The sequence below is a fragment of the Zootoca vivipara genome, chromosome 1, assembly GCF_965207765.1.
Source record: "Zootoca vivipara chromosome 1, rZooViv2.hap1.1, whole genome shotgun sequence".
Classification (NCBI taxonomy): domain Eukaryota; kingdom Metazoa; phylum Chordata; class Lepidosauria; order Squamata; family Lacertidae; genus Zootoca; species Zootoca vivipara.
In genome coordinates this window covers 101,131,453-101,150,850 of record NC_142582.1, presented here as the reverse complement: position 1 = coordinate 101,150,850, position 19,398 = coordinate 101,131,453, and the positions used below count along the sequence as shown (strand labels likewise).

The following is a 19,398-nucleotide window of genomic DNA, read 5'->3' as shown; positions in this document are numbered from 1 at the left end:
TTTGGAGAAACACGGTATTAACTTTATGTAACAGAGTTCTGCAGCAGCTTAAAGATAAACATACTATGGCAAAAGACTTTATGAGCCAGAACCTACTGTTTCAGGTACATAAAATGTTGCTGATTCTTTTTTAAATAATTTTGTTTTATCTTTTTCCATAAACACTTTCAAATTTGTTTTTTTACAATCAAACTGTGTATAAATTTAATGAAATAAATAAAAATAAGTAAGGGGTGAGTATACTCGCAGTGTCAATAAGCTATCTCATTAGGCATATTTCTGCCACTTTCATCCTTCAATGATGCAAGAACCCATAGATGGAGTCCCCTTGTCGTTCTGTAACACATTTTATTTATTTCTTCTAATTCACCAATATAAATGTTGCCCAATACTTTTGAATCAGTCTGATACACTAACAAGTAATCATGTATCTTAACAGTACAAACTAAGCACAGTGAGTATAAAACTACTTTTCTGAAATGCTCTCACACTTTAGCTGAAAAATGGCTACTCTTAAGTGCAATGTGAAGCAATTGTGTGTGTGTGTGTGTGTGTGTGTGTGTATTGCTCTGCCTCCATACTTGGGAGGCAGTAATACTTCTGAATATGAGTTGCTAGAAACCGCAAGAGAGGAAAGTGCTCACAAATTTATTGGCAGCTGCATGAGTTATTATAGCTAGGAAGTGGAAGGGGCAAGGTGAATATAAAATGGAAGAATGGTATGAAGATGTGGGATATAGCTATTAATAGCTATAGATGTGGGATATAGCTATTAATGATAAATTAACATGTGCTATTAAGGTAAGACAGGGAATATGCAGGAGAAATGATTCTGAGGAGATATGGAAGGTATTTGTAGAATTTGTACTTTTAAAATGGAAAGGGGTCAAACCATAGCAAGAGGTGCTGAAATTTTGGGAGGTCTTGAGTTTTGATAACCTCATAGCAATAAATAAGTCCCCCCCCCCAATGGAATAAACTTTCTTGAATAAATTTTACTATACCTTTTTCAAAGACAGATAGTGTAGAAGCCAATTAAATAGTATAGGTTTAAACATTTCTGGTCCTGTGTCTAAAAAAAACCCCACAAAACTATACACTAGGTAAACATCACCCTAGACTTACGGCTTCAGTATGCTGATAACATAGTGTGTGCACCCTCAAAGGATGACCTCCAAATCATCCTAAATATCTTCGAAGCATACAAAAAGCTTGGCCTATCACTCAACATCCAGAAAACCAAAGTGCTGCACCAACAAGCACAAAACAACCCCTCTGCAGTGCCACAAATTCAACTCAATGGTGTAACATTGGAAATTGTTGATCACTTCTCCTACCTGGGCAGTTATCTTTCCAAAAGGGCCGACATTGATGCCTAAATCCAGCATCACCTGAGCTCTGAGAGTGCAGCTTTCTCCTGATTGAAGTACAGAGTGTTTGAGGACTGGGACACTTGCAGGGAAACCAACAACTTTGTTTACTAAGCTATTGTACTTCCAACCTTACTATATGCTTGTGGAACATGGACCACTTATAAACGCCATCTCCAATTCCTCGAAAGATTCCATTAACGGTGTCTCCGAAAAATCTTACACAGAAGACAGGTGAACTAATGCCAGTGTACTGGAAGAAGCAAAGATTACCAGTGTCAAAGCAATGATTCTTCAACATCAACTTCGTTGGACTAGTCATGTTGTTGGATGCCTGATTATCGTCTTCCAAAGCAACTACTTTATTCCCAGTTTAAGAATGGAAAGCAAAATACCGGTGGTCAACAAATGAGGTTTAAAAATCTTCTCAAGGCAAATCTAAAAAAATGTGGTATAGGCACTGATAAATGGGAAACACTGGCCTGTGAGTGCTCCAATTGGAGAACAGCCTTTACCAAAGGTGTCTAGGACTCTGAAGAGGCTCAAACTCAGGACAAAAGGGAGAAACGTGCTAAGAGGAAGGCATGTTTGGCAAACCCTCACCATGATCAACTCTGCCCCCAAAACCTATGTCCCCACTGTGGAAGGACGTATGGATCCAGAATTGGCTTCCACGGTCACTTACGGACTCACTGTTAAGACTGTGTTCATGGAAGACAAGCTTACTTGGCCACAAATGATCGTCAAAGAAGAAGAGACATGTTAACACAACCTGTTACTTTGCATAACTTGATTCTTTTTTCTATGAAAAACCAAGTTAGAAGTTTGCTTTCAGGGTGTTTTAATTATTATTATTTTAATAATAATAATAATTAAAAATACTTAAGCAGAAGAATGCACTTTCAATGTATTCAGTACCTTACAAAGTAACACAGGTCCCTGCTCTGAAAAGCTCATAGTTAAATCTGAACTTTCCTCTTATGTTTTCTTCTTGTTTAACATTTTCAAAGTCTTGTTGTAAGGAATCCCTTCGAACTGGGGAGCATAAGGCTCAACTCTGCTTCTGAATATAAATGACTCACAATATTTTATAATATTTGTAACAAAATTCCCTGTGGATTTTTGTTTTTATTCCAAACACATCCTCCCACCAAGGGCTTATGAGAGTGAGTCATAGTTATGTCAGGAAAAACCACTTCAGATTTAAATACGGGAAAATTAATAACTTTTGCCTATTTAAGGTCTAAATATATCACCAGTGCAATCAACTATTTTGACTACTGATGTGCTGAAATTGTTTTGTTTCAAAATTATTCCATCTCAACTATAAGTAAAATATATTAATCCACAGTCTGTATCGTAACATCAAAGTTATATGGCATACTGGTGGCCCTTGCATTGCAAGGAATGGCTGCAGTAAGGTAAGGTAAAGGTAAAGGTTCCCTGGACAGTTAAGTCCAGTCAAAGGTGACTATGAGGTTACGGCACTTCTTGCTTCAGGCGGAGGGAGCTGGCGTTTGTCCACAGACAGATTTCCAGGTCATGTGGCCAGCATGACTAAACCACTTCTGATGCAATGGAGCACCATGATGGAAACCAGAGTGCACGGAAACACAGTTTTCTTTCCTGCTGCAGTGGCACCTATTTATCTACTTGCACTGGTGTGCTTTCAAACTGCTAGGTTGGCAGGAGCTGGGACAGAGCAACGGGAGCTCGCCCCATCACAAGGATTCAAACCGCCAACCTTCCAATCAGCAAGCCCAAGAGGCTCAGTGGTTTAAACCACAGGGCCACCCGCTCCCCATGCTGCAGTGTAAAGGGTTCAAGCAGGACAATTTGCTCTTCTCCTCCCCTCCCCATTATGCCTTTGAATTCCAGTTGCTGGGAACTACAGATGAGCAGAGTGCTACTGCACTCATGCCCATCTTGTGGGTTTCCAACAGGTTATCTCATCAGCTATCTCACATTAGTTTTCTAACACTCAACACATCAAGTATCTCATTGGCAACTAAGCACACACATCAACCACTGAGCATGTTCAATCCTCCATCAAGCTTTCTGTGGAAGAGTGCTCCCTTTTGGAGATTTAAAACCTGTCTCTTGTTCTCACATACACACACACTGCACACTCTGGTAAAATACCAATGTGGTGTACAACAGTATCTACAAATACAGTACTGTAAAGCATAAGGTAGCATAAGAACAAGCAAAAAATAATCATATAAATGATTGGCTCATCTTGGGTGGTGATGGCAACAAGTAAGCAACTCAATAGGCCTGTCAGTGTGAAAAAGGCTACGAGAAAATTAGCAGCAAGGATGCCTGCCAAATCTCTGCTGGAAGAATATTCCACAGTGTTGGGATTGGTGGCACGAAATGCTCAACTCCTAGTTGAGGCCTGGCAGGCTCTTGAGACTTGAAGGCAGCACATGAATGTTTTGAATATATAAGTTAACAAAATAATGTATTTCCCTGGTACTTCTGCAAGCTTTGGGGTTCCCCTAACCAAGCTGATACTTCTCCCTTGTTCTTGTTGGTTCTGTTTCTGTTGGCAAGGGGGCAGTGAGGCTGCTTCATGGCAAGTTTCAAACCCAGTATTTGGGATTTAAAAAACCAATTTGGGTACCTTAAAATCCTTAACCCAAGATGCTAAGAGTCTAACCTGAGGCCTCATGGCCATGGAAAAAGCTACACCAAATATGCTGCTGGTCTGACTCATTTACATATCAGGCATACCCTGCCACGGCTGCATTATGCATGTAGACATACGCATGCTGTTGATGTTGATATACAATACCTTTCAATAGCAGATATTTATACATTTTAAACAATCTCTTGGTATGCTAATCCATATTCAAATTGCATGTTGCAGCTCTCCGATTACCCTTCTGGTTCATTATATTTACCTGTAAGTCACTGACAGACATTGTTTGCACTGCCATCTGGAATGCATACTGTGGTCTCCAGAACACAAGCCTCAAGCTAGTGGAAACTAACTACATCATGAAAGTGACAGGCACATTAAAAGCGTATTGAATGCTGTCCTGCCTTACCCATACTGACATACAACTACAAAACAGCTTTTACGTGGGTCCTGTAAGATGCTGCAAGCACCGTCCTTCTTCCTATGGCTCAAGGTTAAGTATCGCTGCAAATAACGGATAATAAAACGGGGCAAGAGAATAACAATAAAGAATAGGGAAGGAGATATTTTGTATTACTCTAAATATAAACATGAACAGTGGGAGGAACAGTAATTTCCTGTTTACACTGTTTGGGGAACAAAATAATATTCTGGTCTCGATGTGATCTCTCTGGCATTATGCAATAGGAGCATCCACAGCGACTCTCAAAATCTATTTTGTAGTTATAAGGCAGATATAATGCTTGCCTTTAAAAAACAACAACCCACCAATAATAAAGGCCTAGTATTTGCATGCTTGGAATCATCTTCAAGTTGAGTTTACTAGCATGTTATCAATAAATAGTACCTATGCACAGCAGCAATCAACACATTCGCGCTGATGCTGGCCAGACTGAAAAGCAAGAGGCCCGGCAGGAGAAACTGAAGCTTTCCTGCGGTGTGAATAAGAATTTATCAACAACAGATCTCTCTCTGGTTTAATGCACCCTCTTACTCAGCTACAAGTCAACACCGAAGAAGAAGTAATGGGGGAGTAACATGAGAAGGGGGAGAACCATGTAGACCACTTTGAGCTCCTTGGGGGGAGAAAGTGGGATATAAATGCTAAAAAATAATAATCACCCACCTATAATGTGTGTTGCTCTTAGGAGCTCCTTTTCCCACTTACTGCTATGATCATTGTTTCTCCCCAGTTCATCACCATTTATTATTTGTAAAACTGCAAAAAACAAAAACAAAACAAAAAACCACACACACTAGGGTTTTGGTAGCAACATTTTGCTAACACATTCCAAGGTCACTTTGTTTCATCAGAATGTCACTCCTTGCTTCCATGTTGGGAAGTCTTCAATGTTCTTGATTTCAGTGCAATCTAAACATGTCAAGTTCTACATCAGATTCCACATAAATCACTTCAATGCCCTCCTCAGTGCAAACTCCCAAAAGAAGGTTGGAAACTTTTGTCAGTTTTGTGACTTTCAGTACCCCTGATAAGAGCTCCTCCTTCTCACCAAAACAGTTTCGCTGAATCCCAGAGACTTATATCCTGTTGGCATATGTGAAGTATACTTATGGGAGAGATATGGTGAGTGTTAGAGCAGATGTGCTTGCATACCTAGCTGTGAATATTGCCAAAACACTAGATCGATAAACTATGTTAAGATCCACACATGAGCCTGTCTTCAAGGCATGCACAGAACTCTGGAATGTGTGGAGATCACCATTCATTTAAAAGAAAGTGTATAATCTGCATGCTCATTCATTTTAGAGGCATGGAGCTTAACATTTAATAAAAACAAGTGGGAAGATCCTTGCAAATGGACTTCAGCTAATGCGTCCCTGGCAAATGCTACAGAAGAAGAAGAAGAGTTTGGATTTGATATCCCGCTTTATCACTACCCGAAGGAGTCTCAAAGCGGCTAACAATCTCCTTTCCCCTCCTCCCCCACAACAGACACCCTGTGAGGTGGGTGGGGCTGAGAGACTTCAGCTACTGGTATGTCTCCATCTTTGATAATAGTTCTTATCTGTCCTTACAGCGTCTATTTTGCTTTTCTCTCATTAGTTCTCCACAGCGCTGTCTTGGTGATTTGCCTCCCTTCTCAGAATTTCTCCCCACACGCAGGGCTTTAAAAGCAAGTCTATTAGCAATATATTACGCGTTCCTTCGACTTCACCGCCCGCCCGGAGTCTGTTCTAAAAGTCCAATAAAAGCAATCTTAACACTCATGGGTCGGTAACTCTTGTTTAGTCTCCAAGCCGAAGAGCTCTGGTGCTCGCCAGGCAGGGTCTAGGGCGCCGCTGCAGCGTTGTCTGGTCTTTATTTTGCGCTGGCTCCTCTCCGCAGCTCCACCATTCAAAAAAGGTGCCGCTACGCAGTTCCGCCGTTTCTCGCCGCTTTTTCAATAGAATAGCGGGAGACCCGTACTCCCGCTTTTTTCGGGGGGTGTTTTGGCGCCACTCCCCCCCCTCAAAGACAAACGCTGTTGAATTTAACGCTCCAAGTTGAGCAGAGCGTCTCAAACACAGCCTGCTTCTTGGCGCACCGTCACCGGAAGTCAACCCGGTTCCCTAGATTACGAGTCTACCGCTCTTAACCACTACACCACACTGGCTCTACAGAATTGTTATATGAATTTAATTTTTAAAAAATTAAATGTTTGAAAATAGGTATCACTCAATATCAAATGATAATAATGAAGGTATCGATTTATAATAATTAAACCCTTTGGAATGAGGGGGGGGGACATTAAACTTCGACCCCCCCAAAATTTAAATTGAGTTCAAAACCAGCCTGATAAAGAGCCTAGACTTTATAAAAAAGCAAATGCACAGCACAAATGTTGCTTAGGTGTATTGCATGGAATGCTGGCATCTTATCCTGTTCTTCAAACTAACTCTGAACTATTTCACACACCAAGCACAATCCAATTGATGTTCTTGTTGTTCAACATCCATTCATTTAAAAGAGGCTTGCACAGGCTTCGTATGCATGGTGCTGGAATGAAGAGCAAAGCAGTGGACTGCACTCTTTTGTCTTTATATACGACAAAGGCATGACTGTGAATCTGAGAACAGCTCAGCTGCCATTCTTTTGTGGATGTTTATCTGATGCTATTCCTGTTCTTGCAGATTTCCACACAGCCATTTGTTACAGATGCAGATGCTTGGTCTACATGCATTATTATCCCCAGGGTGATATGCATCAAAACGGCTTCTGTTGGTTTTCACTGGGTCCACCATGTGACATAATTATCAGCAGTAATCAGTCAGCAGTGCAACATCTTTTAAAGCATGCTGCTATCCCTGAAAAAAAGGATGCTCCCACAGTTAACCGTTAAGATGTTATCTGTATGGCGCAAACCTCAAATCACTGCCGATTCAAGGAGGAACAGGCTTTGGTTGTAAAATGGAGGTGTTGCCCTCATGAGAAAGGAATGTCTTCAACCAGTCTGAGCTTTGATGACTGGATTGTTCATCCTTATCATATGTACGGTGGGTGAGATTTGTCGTAAACTGCCATGATTAATCATTTCACTGTATCCAATGCAGCACAAGTGCAAGGTGGCTTGTGCAAAGACATTTGTGTCAGGGCAATTCCCCCCTGCAGCCCTTGAGCTTCCTGAAATCTACTAAATCTAAAAGCCATGATTCAAAGCAGGTTCCAGATTCTGGGTTAAGGTGAAGTTTCATTAACTTAACTATGGGTTAATGTTGGTCCAAAGAACTAGGTAGTAAAGGAAATTCACTCCAATCAAGGGAGAGGGTGCTGGCAAAGAGCACACCATCCTCAAAGCTGGCTTCCGATTTGTTGAACAAAAGGCTATCATCACATCCACAATGGTCGCAGAGGTATTTATTGTCATTTCATTGCTTTCAGTGGATAGAAAAGCTAAGAAGTAAATACCTAGGGATGCAATATTTTGAAAACTTGTATATTCATTCAAGTGATTCAATTCTCTCATGGGGTGACACAATATCAGAAGGCATGGGAGAATTACTTGTTTGAAAGTGTCTGTACTTCACAGTCTCCCTGAACAAGGAAAGCTTGTTCGTCATGGAAAACACTATTCACATATAGAGAACTTTAAGTTGGCACAGAGAAGTAACAGGTAGGCAAATATTAATCCAGCAAAAATAAATAAAAAAGTTTTGCTCCAAATCCCTATGGAGAATTCGGATGGATGCCCTAGGAACAATGTCATAAATGTTGTCATAACATCGCTAATGTTATTTATTCATTCAAAAGATTTATTCACCGCCTTTATGCCCTTGCAAGATTTCCCTTGGTTGTTTATACTCATGCCTAAAAATCTAACAGCAAATAAACAAAATCTAGGATCATAAAAAATCACACCAACCGAACTATTAAAATTGGAGTCGCCTAATTAAACAGTGGTGGTGGGAAACTCAGCACAGACAAAATTTTGCCTGGCAAAATAAAACAGTATTAACAGTGTGTCTAACAGTACAGTGCAATCCTCTACATGTCTACTCATAAGTAAGTTTCAATGAGTTCGATATGGTTATTCCCAGGTAAGTGGGCCTAGGACCGCAGCCAAAACATTGTGAGAAAGGCAGCCAAGCAAGTCTCTCTGGGATGTAGGATCCAGAGGTGGGTGATGCAACCCAAAATGCTACTGCTGAGTCTTCACCAACCATGCCTCCAAATATTGTGGAATACCAAACCGGTATTGTATATGTAAATGCACAAATAATAACTTACATTCATTTTTCATTTGATAATATGTCATAATTTTAGCTACCAGATAATGAGAGGAAGCCACACACTGCCCACTGTTGTTCTCTTTCAGAAAACAGTCTATAGAACAGGTCCTAAAACCAAATAAATATTTACCGTATTTTCAGTGTATAAGACGCCCACATGTATTAAAAGACCCATATTTATTAAACTCTAAATTAAGAAATCAGTATTTTAAACACCAGAGATCACCCAAACTTTTTGAGCTTTTGGGGGAAATTCGCTCAAACTTGTTGAGCTGAGGGAAGCAGGCAGGCAAGGCAGGGCGGGCAGGAGAGTGATAGCTAGCAATAGGCAGCAGGAGCAGGAATCAGAGCCGAGCAGGGCAAGAAGATGGCGGACACCAAGCAGAAGCGGAACAAGCAGCTGAAGCGCTGGACAATATTTTCCCATGTATAAGATGACCCCCATGTATAAAAACAACCCCCTATTTTGGACTACAAAGAGAGAGCAAAAAACATCGTCTTATACATGAAAAAATATGGTAGTTGTTTTACTACATTTCTAAACTATTGTCAAGATTAACACCAATTTGGAAAGATCAAGATTTTCTCATTTGTGAATAATAATATTCAATTTCTTTTTATTCAATCATCAATACTTCCCACCAAAAACTAAAAATGTCATCAGCAACGTGAGAAAGGGTCAACTAGTTTGTAGTTTAATTACATCGCTCTACAAAGATCCAGAATCTCTTTTTAACAAAAATAAACCAATATAATGTTGAATTCATGTGAAAGCTTTTAAAAAGGATCATATAAGGAAAAGTCAGTATCTGAGTAGTTTTAGGATAAAAGTTCTTGAAATGAATAGAATGATCTACTTTCTCGAGCTCATCTGACTATCCTGTTCTTTAGGAGGCAAGTATGACCGAAGTTATATTATACCAACCAGGTGATATACTGGATAAATAAATTTTCTCTCATGAAATTAGTGAAATAGACAATAGTGGGCCCGTGGGCTTCTCATTTTATTTCTCCCTCCCTGAGCAGGATACTGGCTTAATGAGAAACTGGAATAATGTCATATGAAATATTGCCATCTCCAACCCCATTTACACTGTAGCCCTGAACAAAGCGGGACTTACTTATGAGTAAACATTCACAGGACTACATTGTTGGTATTTTAAATTTAACACTGGAATCACTGACCAAGAAAATAAAAACAAGGAACATAGTACCTCTTCCTTTAAGCTCCATTCCTAATGGTTTCCCAGTCCCCTCCTAAAATTCTGGGGAAAGGGAGGCAGTTTCTATCAGAGTGAGTATTCAAGACCTACTGACAGTACAGCGTTTTTTAAAAAGCATTTTTCACAGCTGGGAGCCATGTCACAGGCATCTTACGATATGATGGCGACTTCATAATACTCAAGGGCAGAAGCAAGAAGACTTCCACAAAATATAATAAAACACATCACAAGATAAACTAGATTACTCGCAAGGCATTGCTTTTTCGTAGAAACTGTGTATTTCCAGTTAACTACCTATCAATTGTAAATTTTGCAAAGTTTGCACCAAAAGAAATGCCCCTTCAATTGTCACAGGTTATATCCTGTTTGCAGCTGTGTAGGAAATAGAAAGCAACATTCCTATTGATGCTTATGACATGGTATCCAGCTGCGAACGTGCTTCATTCAACAACATGCTGCCTGTAGGGTTTGATTTCTTTCTCTCCCTCTTTGGCAAAGCTGCCTCCTTTCATTGCAAAGGGGAGCAAAAAGGAAAAAGGAACACAGTGTGGGATTGTTCCCTTTTATTAGAGGAGCATTCTCTCATTGAGATGGGAAAGAATGCTAAACAGCAAAATTAGAATCTTGCATGCAGATTTACACATGTAAAAGGAGGAATGTTGGCAATGAATTAAAATACCTAGGTGAACCCTCTGTCCTTGGGTAACTGGAGAACTGCTTGCCCTTTCCATAATATTTAAGGATATTAGGCATCATTTTGGGGGGCCAATTTTCTAACATAACATCCAGCCTGAATATATACAAAGCTTGCTGTAACTTCCTTTGGTCCTAATAAAAGTATTATAACGTCTTCTTATTGTTCACTTATAGGACAGCTGGGTGCAATGCGAAGTGCAGTGCTAGTAAGATCCTGGACACCCACCGTCTTAACTTCACAGAGCCATCTATACATATAAATTAGCATTTGCAAATTATATGGAAATGTGTGTCATTGGTGTGTGCCCACAGTCCTTTCCATGCCTGAAACCACCCTTGCTTTGATTTTATTTATTTTCTGGCATTTTTCATTGCAAAATCATGAATTATTTCCCCAAAATCAATTTCTCTTGCAAGTTCACACTTGGGGGGGGGGGAGAACTAGCTAGGTGGCTTAACCCCACAGGATAATGCCTGCAGTTTTTTGATGAGTGATAGCTTGCTAAAACTTCTTTTAGCTTCTGCCACTGGCAGTGTGCAAAAATTCCATAGGCCTATTTCACACTTCACTAAAACTAAGATGAAGTTGTTGTTTTTGTGTAAATCACATTTAATACTGTAAGGGGGTTGGTAGTTAACTCTTATGCAAAACTAGACTTGGAATTATTTTTATATCTTGAAGCAAGATATAAGGTAACACCAAGCAATCATTCCAACATTTCTTTCCATATGGTGGCATCTGTTAATATTTGTTTCTTTTTCTTTTATTTCACTGTCCACACCATGTGTACCTGACAGTGATTGCTGCAATTCTTTCTTCTGGTACTAGAAAGTTTTCACTTTCAAGAAGCTTAGTATATAGTTCGCAACATTTTTTTTTCCATAACTGGTGAATGCCCTTCATTTTCACAAATGTGTTTCCCTTGCAGAAAAAGTCAACATGGGAAACAGTACAAGTCATATCTGCTAAGAAATTCAGGAAAACTGTGCCTACTACCATCTTTTGGGAGTGACTTTGGGGATTAATTCTGCATCTACATGTCCACTCTACATGCGCGTCCATATTTTGTCCGTCCGACATTTTTTTTAATGTGTGTGGCAACTGGTTTATTTTTGGGCCATCCACTTGACATGCAAAATAAGATGCTAATTTTCATATGACATTCAACATACATATCTTAAGCAATTCTGTGTCTTTTTAGCTAGTGGGTTGGAAGGCCCAATCCACATAGTGAAATAGACCCAGAAAATCCTGTCGGCACACCTGGATCCTGTCTCTATATTGAAATAATTTTCACATTCTTTTTGTTCAAAATCTGCTTTGCTAATTAATGTACAGGCCGAACCTGGCTGCAGAAAACCCTTGTCTGTTTTGAAAAACTAGATGACTGATTGGTGCCCTTTAACTTCTTTTAGTTCCCTATCTTTAACCTCCTTACATTTCTTTCCACCTTATTTGTGTTTATAGCCTGACAGGGCATTATGCTGGGAGCAGAGAGAGAACTAGACGTTCATTCACTTTGGGGTCTGTAAAGCCAATCAGCAACATTACTATTTCCAATTATCTCTGAAATAATCAGTGTCCCTTTTTGATTATGGTGCTTTGTCCCTCCTACTTCCTGTCCCTCCTGCCTGTACACAAGAAACTCTTGAACTGGTAGCTCTTAGAATCAACCACAGAAACATAGATTCATAATTGGAAGGGACCCCGAGTGTCATCTAGTCCAAACCCCCTGCAAAGCAGGAATCTCAGCTTAAAGCATCCATCACAGATGGCCATCCAACCTTTGCCAGAGTGAAAATGCTCTATAGTAGAGAAGTCTCTGTCTTTCAAAACACAAGCTCTCTTTGTTTTCAGAGAACAGCCCAGGTCAGAAACTTGCTGTCCTGCTCTAACACCGCTTCTGATTGGTCAGCAAATCTCACAGAATTTGAACAAGGAGTAAATACTTATGAAAATAGGGTTTCAGTCTGCCAACGTTGGTCCTGCTACGTTGTACCCTTTCTTACCCAAACTGCAACTCACCACTATGCTTAAGCCCTGTTAAGGGAGTCTGGGTCCCAGCAACTAGCAGAATCACTCCCCCATATCTCAGGGAATGCAAGGAGGAAAGGAAGCTCAAATCCTGTTGTACAAGAGGCATTCTGTTCATGCATGTAGAATTTAATCAGTGGTCTAGAGCAGGGTTTCCTAAACTTGGGTCTCCAGCTGTTTTGGGACTACAATTCCCATTATCCCTGACCACTGGGCCTTCTAGCTAGGAATGATGGGAGTTGGAGTCCAACAACAGCTAGAGACCCAAGTTTGGTGGATCCTGCTCTAGAGTATAGCCAAGAAGTGCAGCTTGGGATTATTTTTGCTGTTATATGCTTAATGTATGAAGGTCCCAAGGCGCATGAAGATAGACAGTTTAGGGTCTGGTAAAGATGGGAGTCTGTCTGCAAATTGTATGTAGATTGCCTTCAGTATTGTTACAGAAAAAAAGTGGGATAGAAATGTACTAAATAATAAATTAATTGACAATTTGTTAGCAGCTGCACAATCTGCAATACCAGAAAAAAATAGAATCCATCCAAACACCTATAGAATGGGCAAGAGTTCAGAAAAATGGTGATATGCTAATAACAGTCAAATTAATACAGCAAATTAGGACTCAACCGGAAGACAGAAATCTCACTGTTTTATGGCAAAATCATGGCCAGTAATAACAAATTTGGAAATGAAACCTGTGAAATGGGACAAGCCCCCCAAAAATGCAAAACTCAGAAGACATTGCTTTCTGGTGTTTTTATGCTACTAGGTAGCGGGAGGGCAATTCTAACTGTAATTCTAACTAGCCTTCTTTTTTCTTTGGAAGGAATTGTTTTCTGAAAGCTTGATAAAACAATGTTACAAAAAGAGAAGCTGAGAGACAGGGGCAGCAAGGTTTCTCTGGAGACATCTGCCCAATGCCATTTCTGTACTTCCCTGTGGTCTGGATCACTGAAATGGATAAAGCAATGTCCTCTGGATGAAGACCTCCCTGTGACATTTTGCTGTTGCCCTACTCCTACAGTCAAGTAAGTTTTAGGAGAGGGGATAGTGGTAGAGGAAAGCCTGGAGGTACAGAGTTAAACCCCCAAAGCAAAGCAAGCCAAAACCGCGTGTTCTGAATTTGGATCTGGCTCCTTCTGGATCAGTGAATTAATCAAATTGGATGGTCAGTTAATATTTGTTTAACTGGATGTTAGCCTTATTTATTGACAGATGTTATATGTTTCTTAATATAAAAATAAATCCCTATGCAGTTCTCATGCTTAGTTTATGCCACGACCCACCTTAGGGTAGTTAAAGTCTAACTGAAACCAATGCAATCAGACTCCATTTCACCAAAATTGTTCCATTAGGTGTAATGTAGCCTAATCCCATTTGTTTTCATGGGAAAGACAAATTTGCTGACCAGCATTGTTTAATTGTAGGTGTTTATATTTTAATATTTGTGTAACTGATTTTTATTCTTTGGAAACTGCTTAAAAGCCTATTTTGGCACTAAGGTGTATATCCCTGAACAAACAACAATTTACAGTGAAATCCTACAGATAACTTTACTGGAAGCAATAACAAGAAGTTCAATGGGACATTCTCCTTGTTAAATGTGTACAGGATTGCAGCATAAGGCAACCTCCACTGAAAACAATTAGATTACTTCCAAGTAGATAGTTAGCTGTTAGCCATTATTAGCTTTAGCTGAATTGTGGTTACTGCATGGGCTTTTTACATAATTTAAATGTACTACTTTAATTTCACACTTTAAAATTCAAATGTCATCAGAGAAGATATCTCCATATCTGATACAAAGCAATTAAAGTAAAACTCATTTATATAAATATTTTATATACTGATTTTTAATAAACGGTCTGTCAATCAGTGATGCATTTATCAATTAAAAAAGAGTGCCGACCACTGAGTGAGCCATTTGCACAAATGAATGACAATTCCAGTTGCAGAAAAGAGGGTGCAAGGGACAAAAAATTCAGAGCTATATTCCAGGTACATTCCCCAATGTGGTTACTAGACCCTTGGATGTGACAATTCAGTGTCTGAAGGACACTCTTGTCCACCACTGTACAAGAGTCCACAGTTCTTTGAATCCAAACTAGATTTTTATGGTCAGTTCAGTTTCCCAGGGTTACCATTTTTTTCGCACTTGTTGGCATCCATCTGTCTCAAGTGACAATGGACACTGCCTCCAGAGGTGAACCGCTGCATTAGCAGCACCGAAGTGACCTCTCTGGAACACGAGCCTGGGAAGTGCGTATGGAGGCCTGGACAATGAGACCCTCCTCTCAGCCTTGCTGATATGGTCCAAAGGAAAGCAGAACAATATGTTAGGCACCAGCTTGGCTGTTGCAGGAGTTGCCAGAAGGAGGTGTACAAGGCACCATCCAACCGTCTTAGGGACTCCACTCCAGATTTGTGTAGACTTTAACTCCTTAGCCTTTTCTTCTCCTAAATATATCCTGCAAAGCAGGGGAGGTTTAGCCTAAGAGTCTTCCTTCTCTTAGATGAGATACTTTCCCAGGTGGATAAGCTCCATCTGCCCCTCACTTCCCTCTACAGCACGTGCAAAAACCACCTTCTTAACCATTCAACCCACTATTGGTTTCATCTGCACAATCTGCTAGAGCAGGCACCCCCAAACTTTGGCCCTCCAGATGTTTTGGACTATAATTCCCATCATCCCTGACCACTGGTCCTGTTAGCTAGGGATCATGGGAGTTGTAGGCCAAAATATCTGGAGGGCCGCAGTTTGGGGATGCCTGTGCTAGAGCCTGTTTAACATGCAGGGGGAGTCCCTAACTCACCAAGGCTTTGATACCCATTGGCTACCCTCACCTGGTTTATCCGGTCAGTTGAAGCTATTCCCAGGGTGTGGTTGCTGTCACATGATGACAGCTTTTAGGAGTCGGAGTTGAGAGCTGAATGCAGGGTAGGGACCAACTACCCCAGAAGGAGATTGATGTGATCCCCACTACCAAGTGATTAATTAATGCTTAGTAATTAGGGGTGTGGGTGGCGCTGTGGTGTAAACCACTGAGCCTTGGGCTTGCTGAGCGGAAGGTTGGCAGTTCGAATCCCTGTGACGGGGTAAGCTCCCGTTGTTCGGTCCCTGCTCCTGGAAACCTAGCAGTTTGAAAGCACATCAAAGTGCAAGTAGATAAATAGGTAAGCGCCATTTCTGTGCGCTGCTCTGGTTTCGTCAGAAGCGGCTTAAGTCATGCTGGCCACATGACCCGGAAATCTGTCTGTGGACAAATGTCAGCTTCCTCGGCCAGTAAAGCGAGATGAGTGCCGCAACCCCAGAGTCGTCCACAACTGGACTTAACTGTCAGGGGCCCTTTACCTTTAAGAAAAATATTTCTAAAGTGCCATACATAATAGTTCTTTATACAACCCCATATTTAATATAACACTGATATCTTAAAGGACATCTTCCTGCCCCCCCCCCAGTAATCACCCCAGCCTGCTTCACAGCATCTCCCAATCCTTTGGAGTAGATGTGGTGACTGCAAAGGAGAGGAGGAGAAGGGTAAGTGCTGTTCCATGAGTGGAAGCCTGTTCCACTAGCAAACACAATTGGATGCAACCCTACAGAATAAATCCCACTATTTGTATTAGGACACACTCTCACATTCACCACTTTTCTTACGGATCACAACACAGTAGGAATATGTTTATCATGTTGATATGCAATAGTTAAAATTGATGCTTAATGTGAATTTTATGTTGCAATTTAATTAAATGATAGTGTTTTATTTTATTGTATTGGGTGTCAAACGTTGCTGTACACAGCTCTGGAATGAGACTTGCTGAAATGTATAGAAATGTTCCAAATGCATGAGGTGGGGGGGTTGTTTAGGGTTTTTTTGTTGGGGGTGGGGTTGTTGCTGTTAATGTTATTAATTTTTATATCTTCATTTTAGAGCTTATTATGACATGTGGAAATTATTTCAATTTGGTTGTGTACTTTTTGATATTTCATCTATTGTTTATGACTACTTTTGTTCTTCCAGTAGCACCTTAGAGACCAACTAAGCTTGTCATTGATATGAGCTTTCGTGTGCATGCACACTTCTTCAGTGCATGCACACGAAAGCTCATACCAATGACAAACTTAGTTGGTCTCTTAGGTGCTACTGGAAGAAAAAAAAAATTTTGTTTCGACTACGCCAGACCAACACTGCTACCTACCTGTAACTAGTACTTTTGTTATGTTTGTAATTATTTCTTCTTCCATGTAAACTGCCTTGAGTATGGTTTTAACTACGGAAAAGCGGCATACAAAAAATTGTGTTTCTTTCTCTGTTCCAAGATTTGATCCTGCTCATAAAGACCTTATTTGACATAACTTTTAAATTTGTTGTCACTTTATACACCCTGTAATACTGTAAGTGATATATCCTGAAATGTTGGTAAAGTTTTGGAAACTTCAGTTGTCCATATATATAACGAAGTGTTTTCGCATGGGTTTGTATATTAGGGAAATATACTCCACAAAGCAAGTCTACATATGGAGAAAACAATTATCAAACAACTAGTCTACATCTGAAATACTGCAAGGAGTCGGAGGCAACCAATGAATGGATGAATGAATGAATGAATGAATGAATGAATGTATAAAGCACAAAACAGAAGCCTATTAAGACAAAAGTCCTATAGCAAAATCTGCCAGGCTGAGCAGGTTAGGATCCAACAGATCTCTGGCTGAGCTGGGAGATTTGTGCACAGCTCCCTTATCCTCAGCTCAGCCAAAGATATGCCAGTGTATATCTGCCATCCCAGTTCAGCCAGGACCCAGCTGGATGAGCCAAGTTTGGTGGATCTTAAGATGACATAGAGGGAAGGGTGTTGTTGGAGCATGGTGTGGGTGGGACCAGAGAGAGGGTTATTAGGATGGATCCTATGCCTCTTGTGACATAAGTAAAACTGGCAAAAGGGCGGCGTAACTCAAACACTATTTTAAAGGCTTATTTCCCCTCCGCTAGGCTTAGGCTGACTCAGCCAACAGTAACCCTTCTGCTGAGCCGAGTTTGAATCGGATGCAACTTTATACCAGCTTAATCTACTCCAGCTTGCTTTACGCCAACTTCCTGTTTGTAGGATTGCTCCTAAATTATGCAAATCTTGTGTTAATTTGTCTGCCACCAGTAACAGTGGTGCAGTGCTGATTTAGCAGCGTTAATTAATTCATCAGGCTTATTCCGTTACACTGCACATCTTATCTTTTGTGCTTATTTCTTAGTACATCAAGTTTCATGATTGCACTGTATAAGTTATAACAAAAAGGCAGAAGATTGTTTTGCAATCAAACAATGATCATCAAAATCAGATTGGATACATAAATCTGTATTTATCCAAATAGATAAGGACACACACACACACATTCAAACTAACTTAACTATTATTTGTTTACCAGCTGTATACATGCTAGTAGTCATATCCAGGAAATGTAGTACTCATAGCTACCAATGACAGGCTATTGCAATGGGAACTGAACAAGACATGGAATGCAGTTTTGCATGCATTTCCCCACCACTACGTACGTTTTCTGCATGCATTAGTCTGCTATTGCATCTGATACAGATGACACATGTATAGACCTATTTCTGAGCACAGACTGCAGCAACTGGACTATTCTTAAATTTATTCATGAAATAAAGGAATATTCATACACGGTGAAAAAGTTAAAAGAAAAAGAAAAACTTGTCTTACTATAAGATATATTAAAACCCAAACTATATTACATTTTCTTGCTTAGGCCAATATCTGCCTATAATGGTTTTCTGCAATACACTTGTAACATTGCCTAGTCACTAACAAATTCAGATACTGTTAGGCAAGGGACAAAGCCAAATGACTGAAAAAGCAAAAGGACTCAACTTCAATTTAACTGTCCTGTAAGGTACATACTAATTAGCTTCAAAGCTATGAAATCCTAGCTAGCATGTTAAGTCTGCTACATGACAGTATAATTTGCCTTCTTAAAGGATTATGCAAATTACAACTCATCATTCCATTACACGACTGAAAAAAGTGACAGCTAATTTATACATAACACACCTTTCAAATCCCTAAGATGTGAAGCACCTGTGCAATATACTTTGCCTGGGTTTTTCTGGGTTTAAGTACTTGTTTACTGCAATATACAGAAGCATACCTAAGAGATTTAATAAAGTCCTAGAGGTTTATTTATTTCCCTTTTAACTTCAAGAGCACAATTCCCAAGTATGAAAACAACATATATCTGCCCCCAATTTCAAAGGTATTTCATTCAAACAGAAGTGTAAGTTTTCAATACATGTTTAACTTCTGAATAGAGGGACAGGACAGCACTAACGCCACGAGCCAGGAGAAAGACTCACACAGATTTCAACATACTTCTGGTAGGTAGATTCACAGTAGATTCCGTCATATCTGTAGATTTTCCTACATTCTGACTGGTTGGGCAGAGGATGCTGGACAGTTATTCTGTAGAGGTATCAAAAACAGATATACATGACTAGAGATTCTCTACAGTCAACTGTAATGCAGGACAATTAGTATTTTGAAAGGTACTGTTATTATATGTTACATCTATCTCATCTTGTTACATCAACTACATTATAGCTATACTGTATATATATATATCTACATCTCTCTATATATATATCTACATTATAGGACAGGTTCCACTTCTGGAACATAGCTCTGAAAGTA

At 40.0% G+C, this 19,398-nt stretch overlaps 1 protein-coding gene across 15 annotated transcripts in view; it reads right to left on the bottom strand.

The window, feature by feature from the left end:
* Positions 1-19,398, bottom strand: part of NPAS3 (neuronal PAS domain protein 3) — a 625,911-nt gene that overhangs the window by 521,091 nt on the left and 85,422 nt on the right. For 10 of the 15 annotated variants that reach the window (XM_035109621.3, XM_088671651.1, XM_088671665.1 and 7 more), the window contains exon 2: positions 19,081-19,170. The exons of the other annotated variants lie outside the window; for them this stretch is intronic. In XM_035109621.3, the coding sequence (XP_034965512.1) occupies positions 19,081-19,170 (90 nt within the window). The remainder of the gene's footprint in view (positions 1-19,080; positions 19,171-19,398) is intronic. 15 annotated transcript variants of the gene reach the window in all.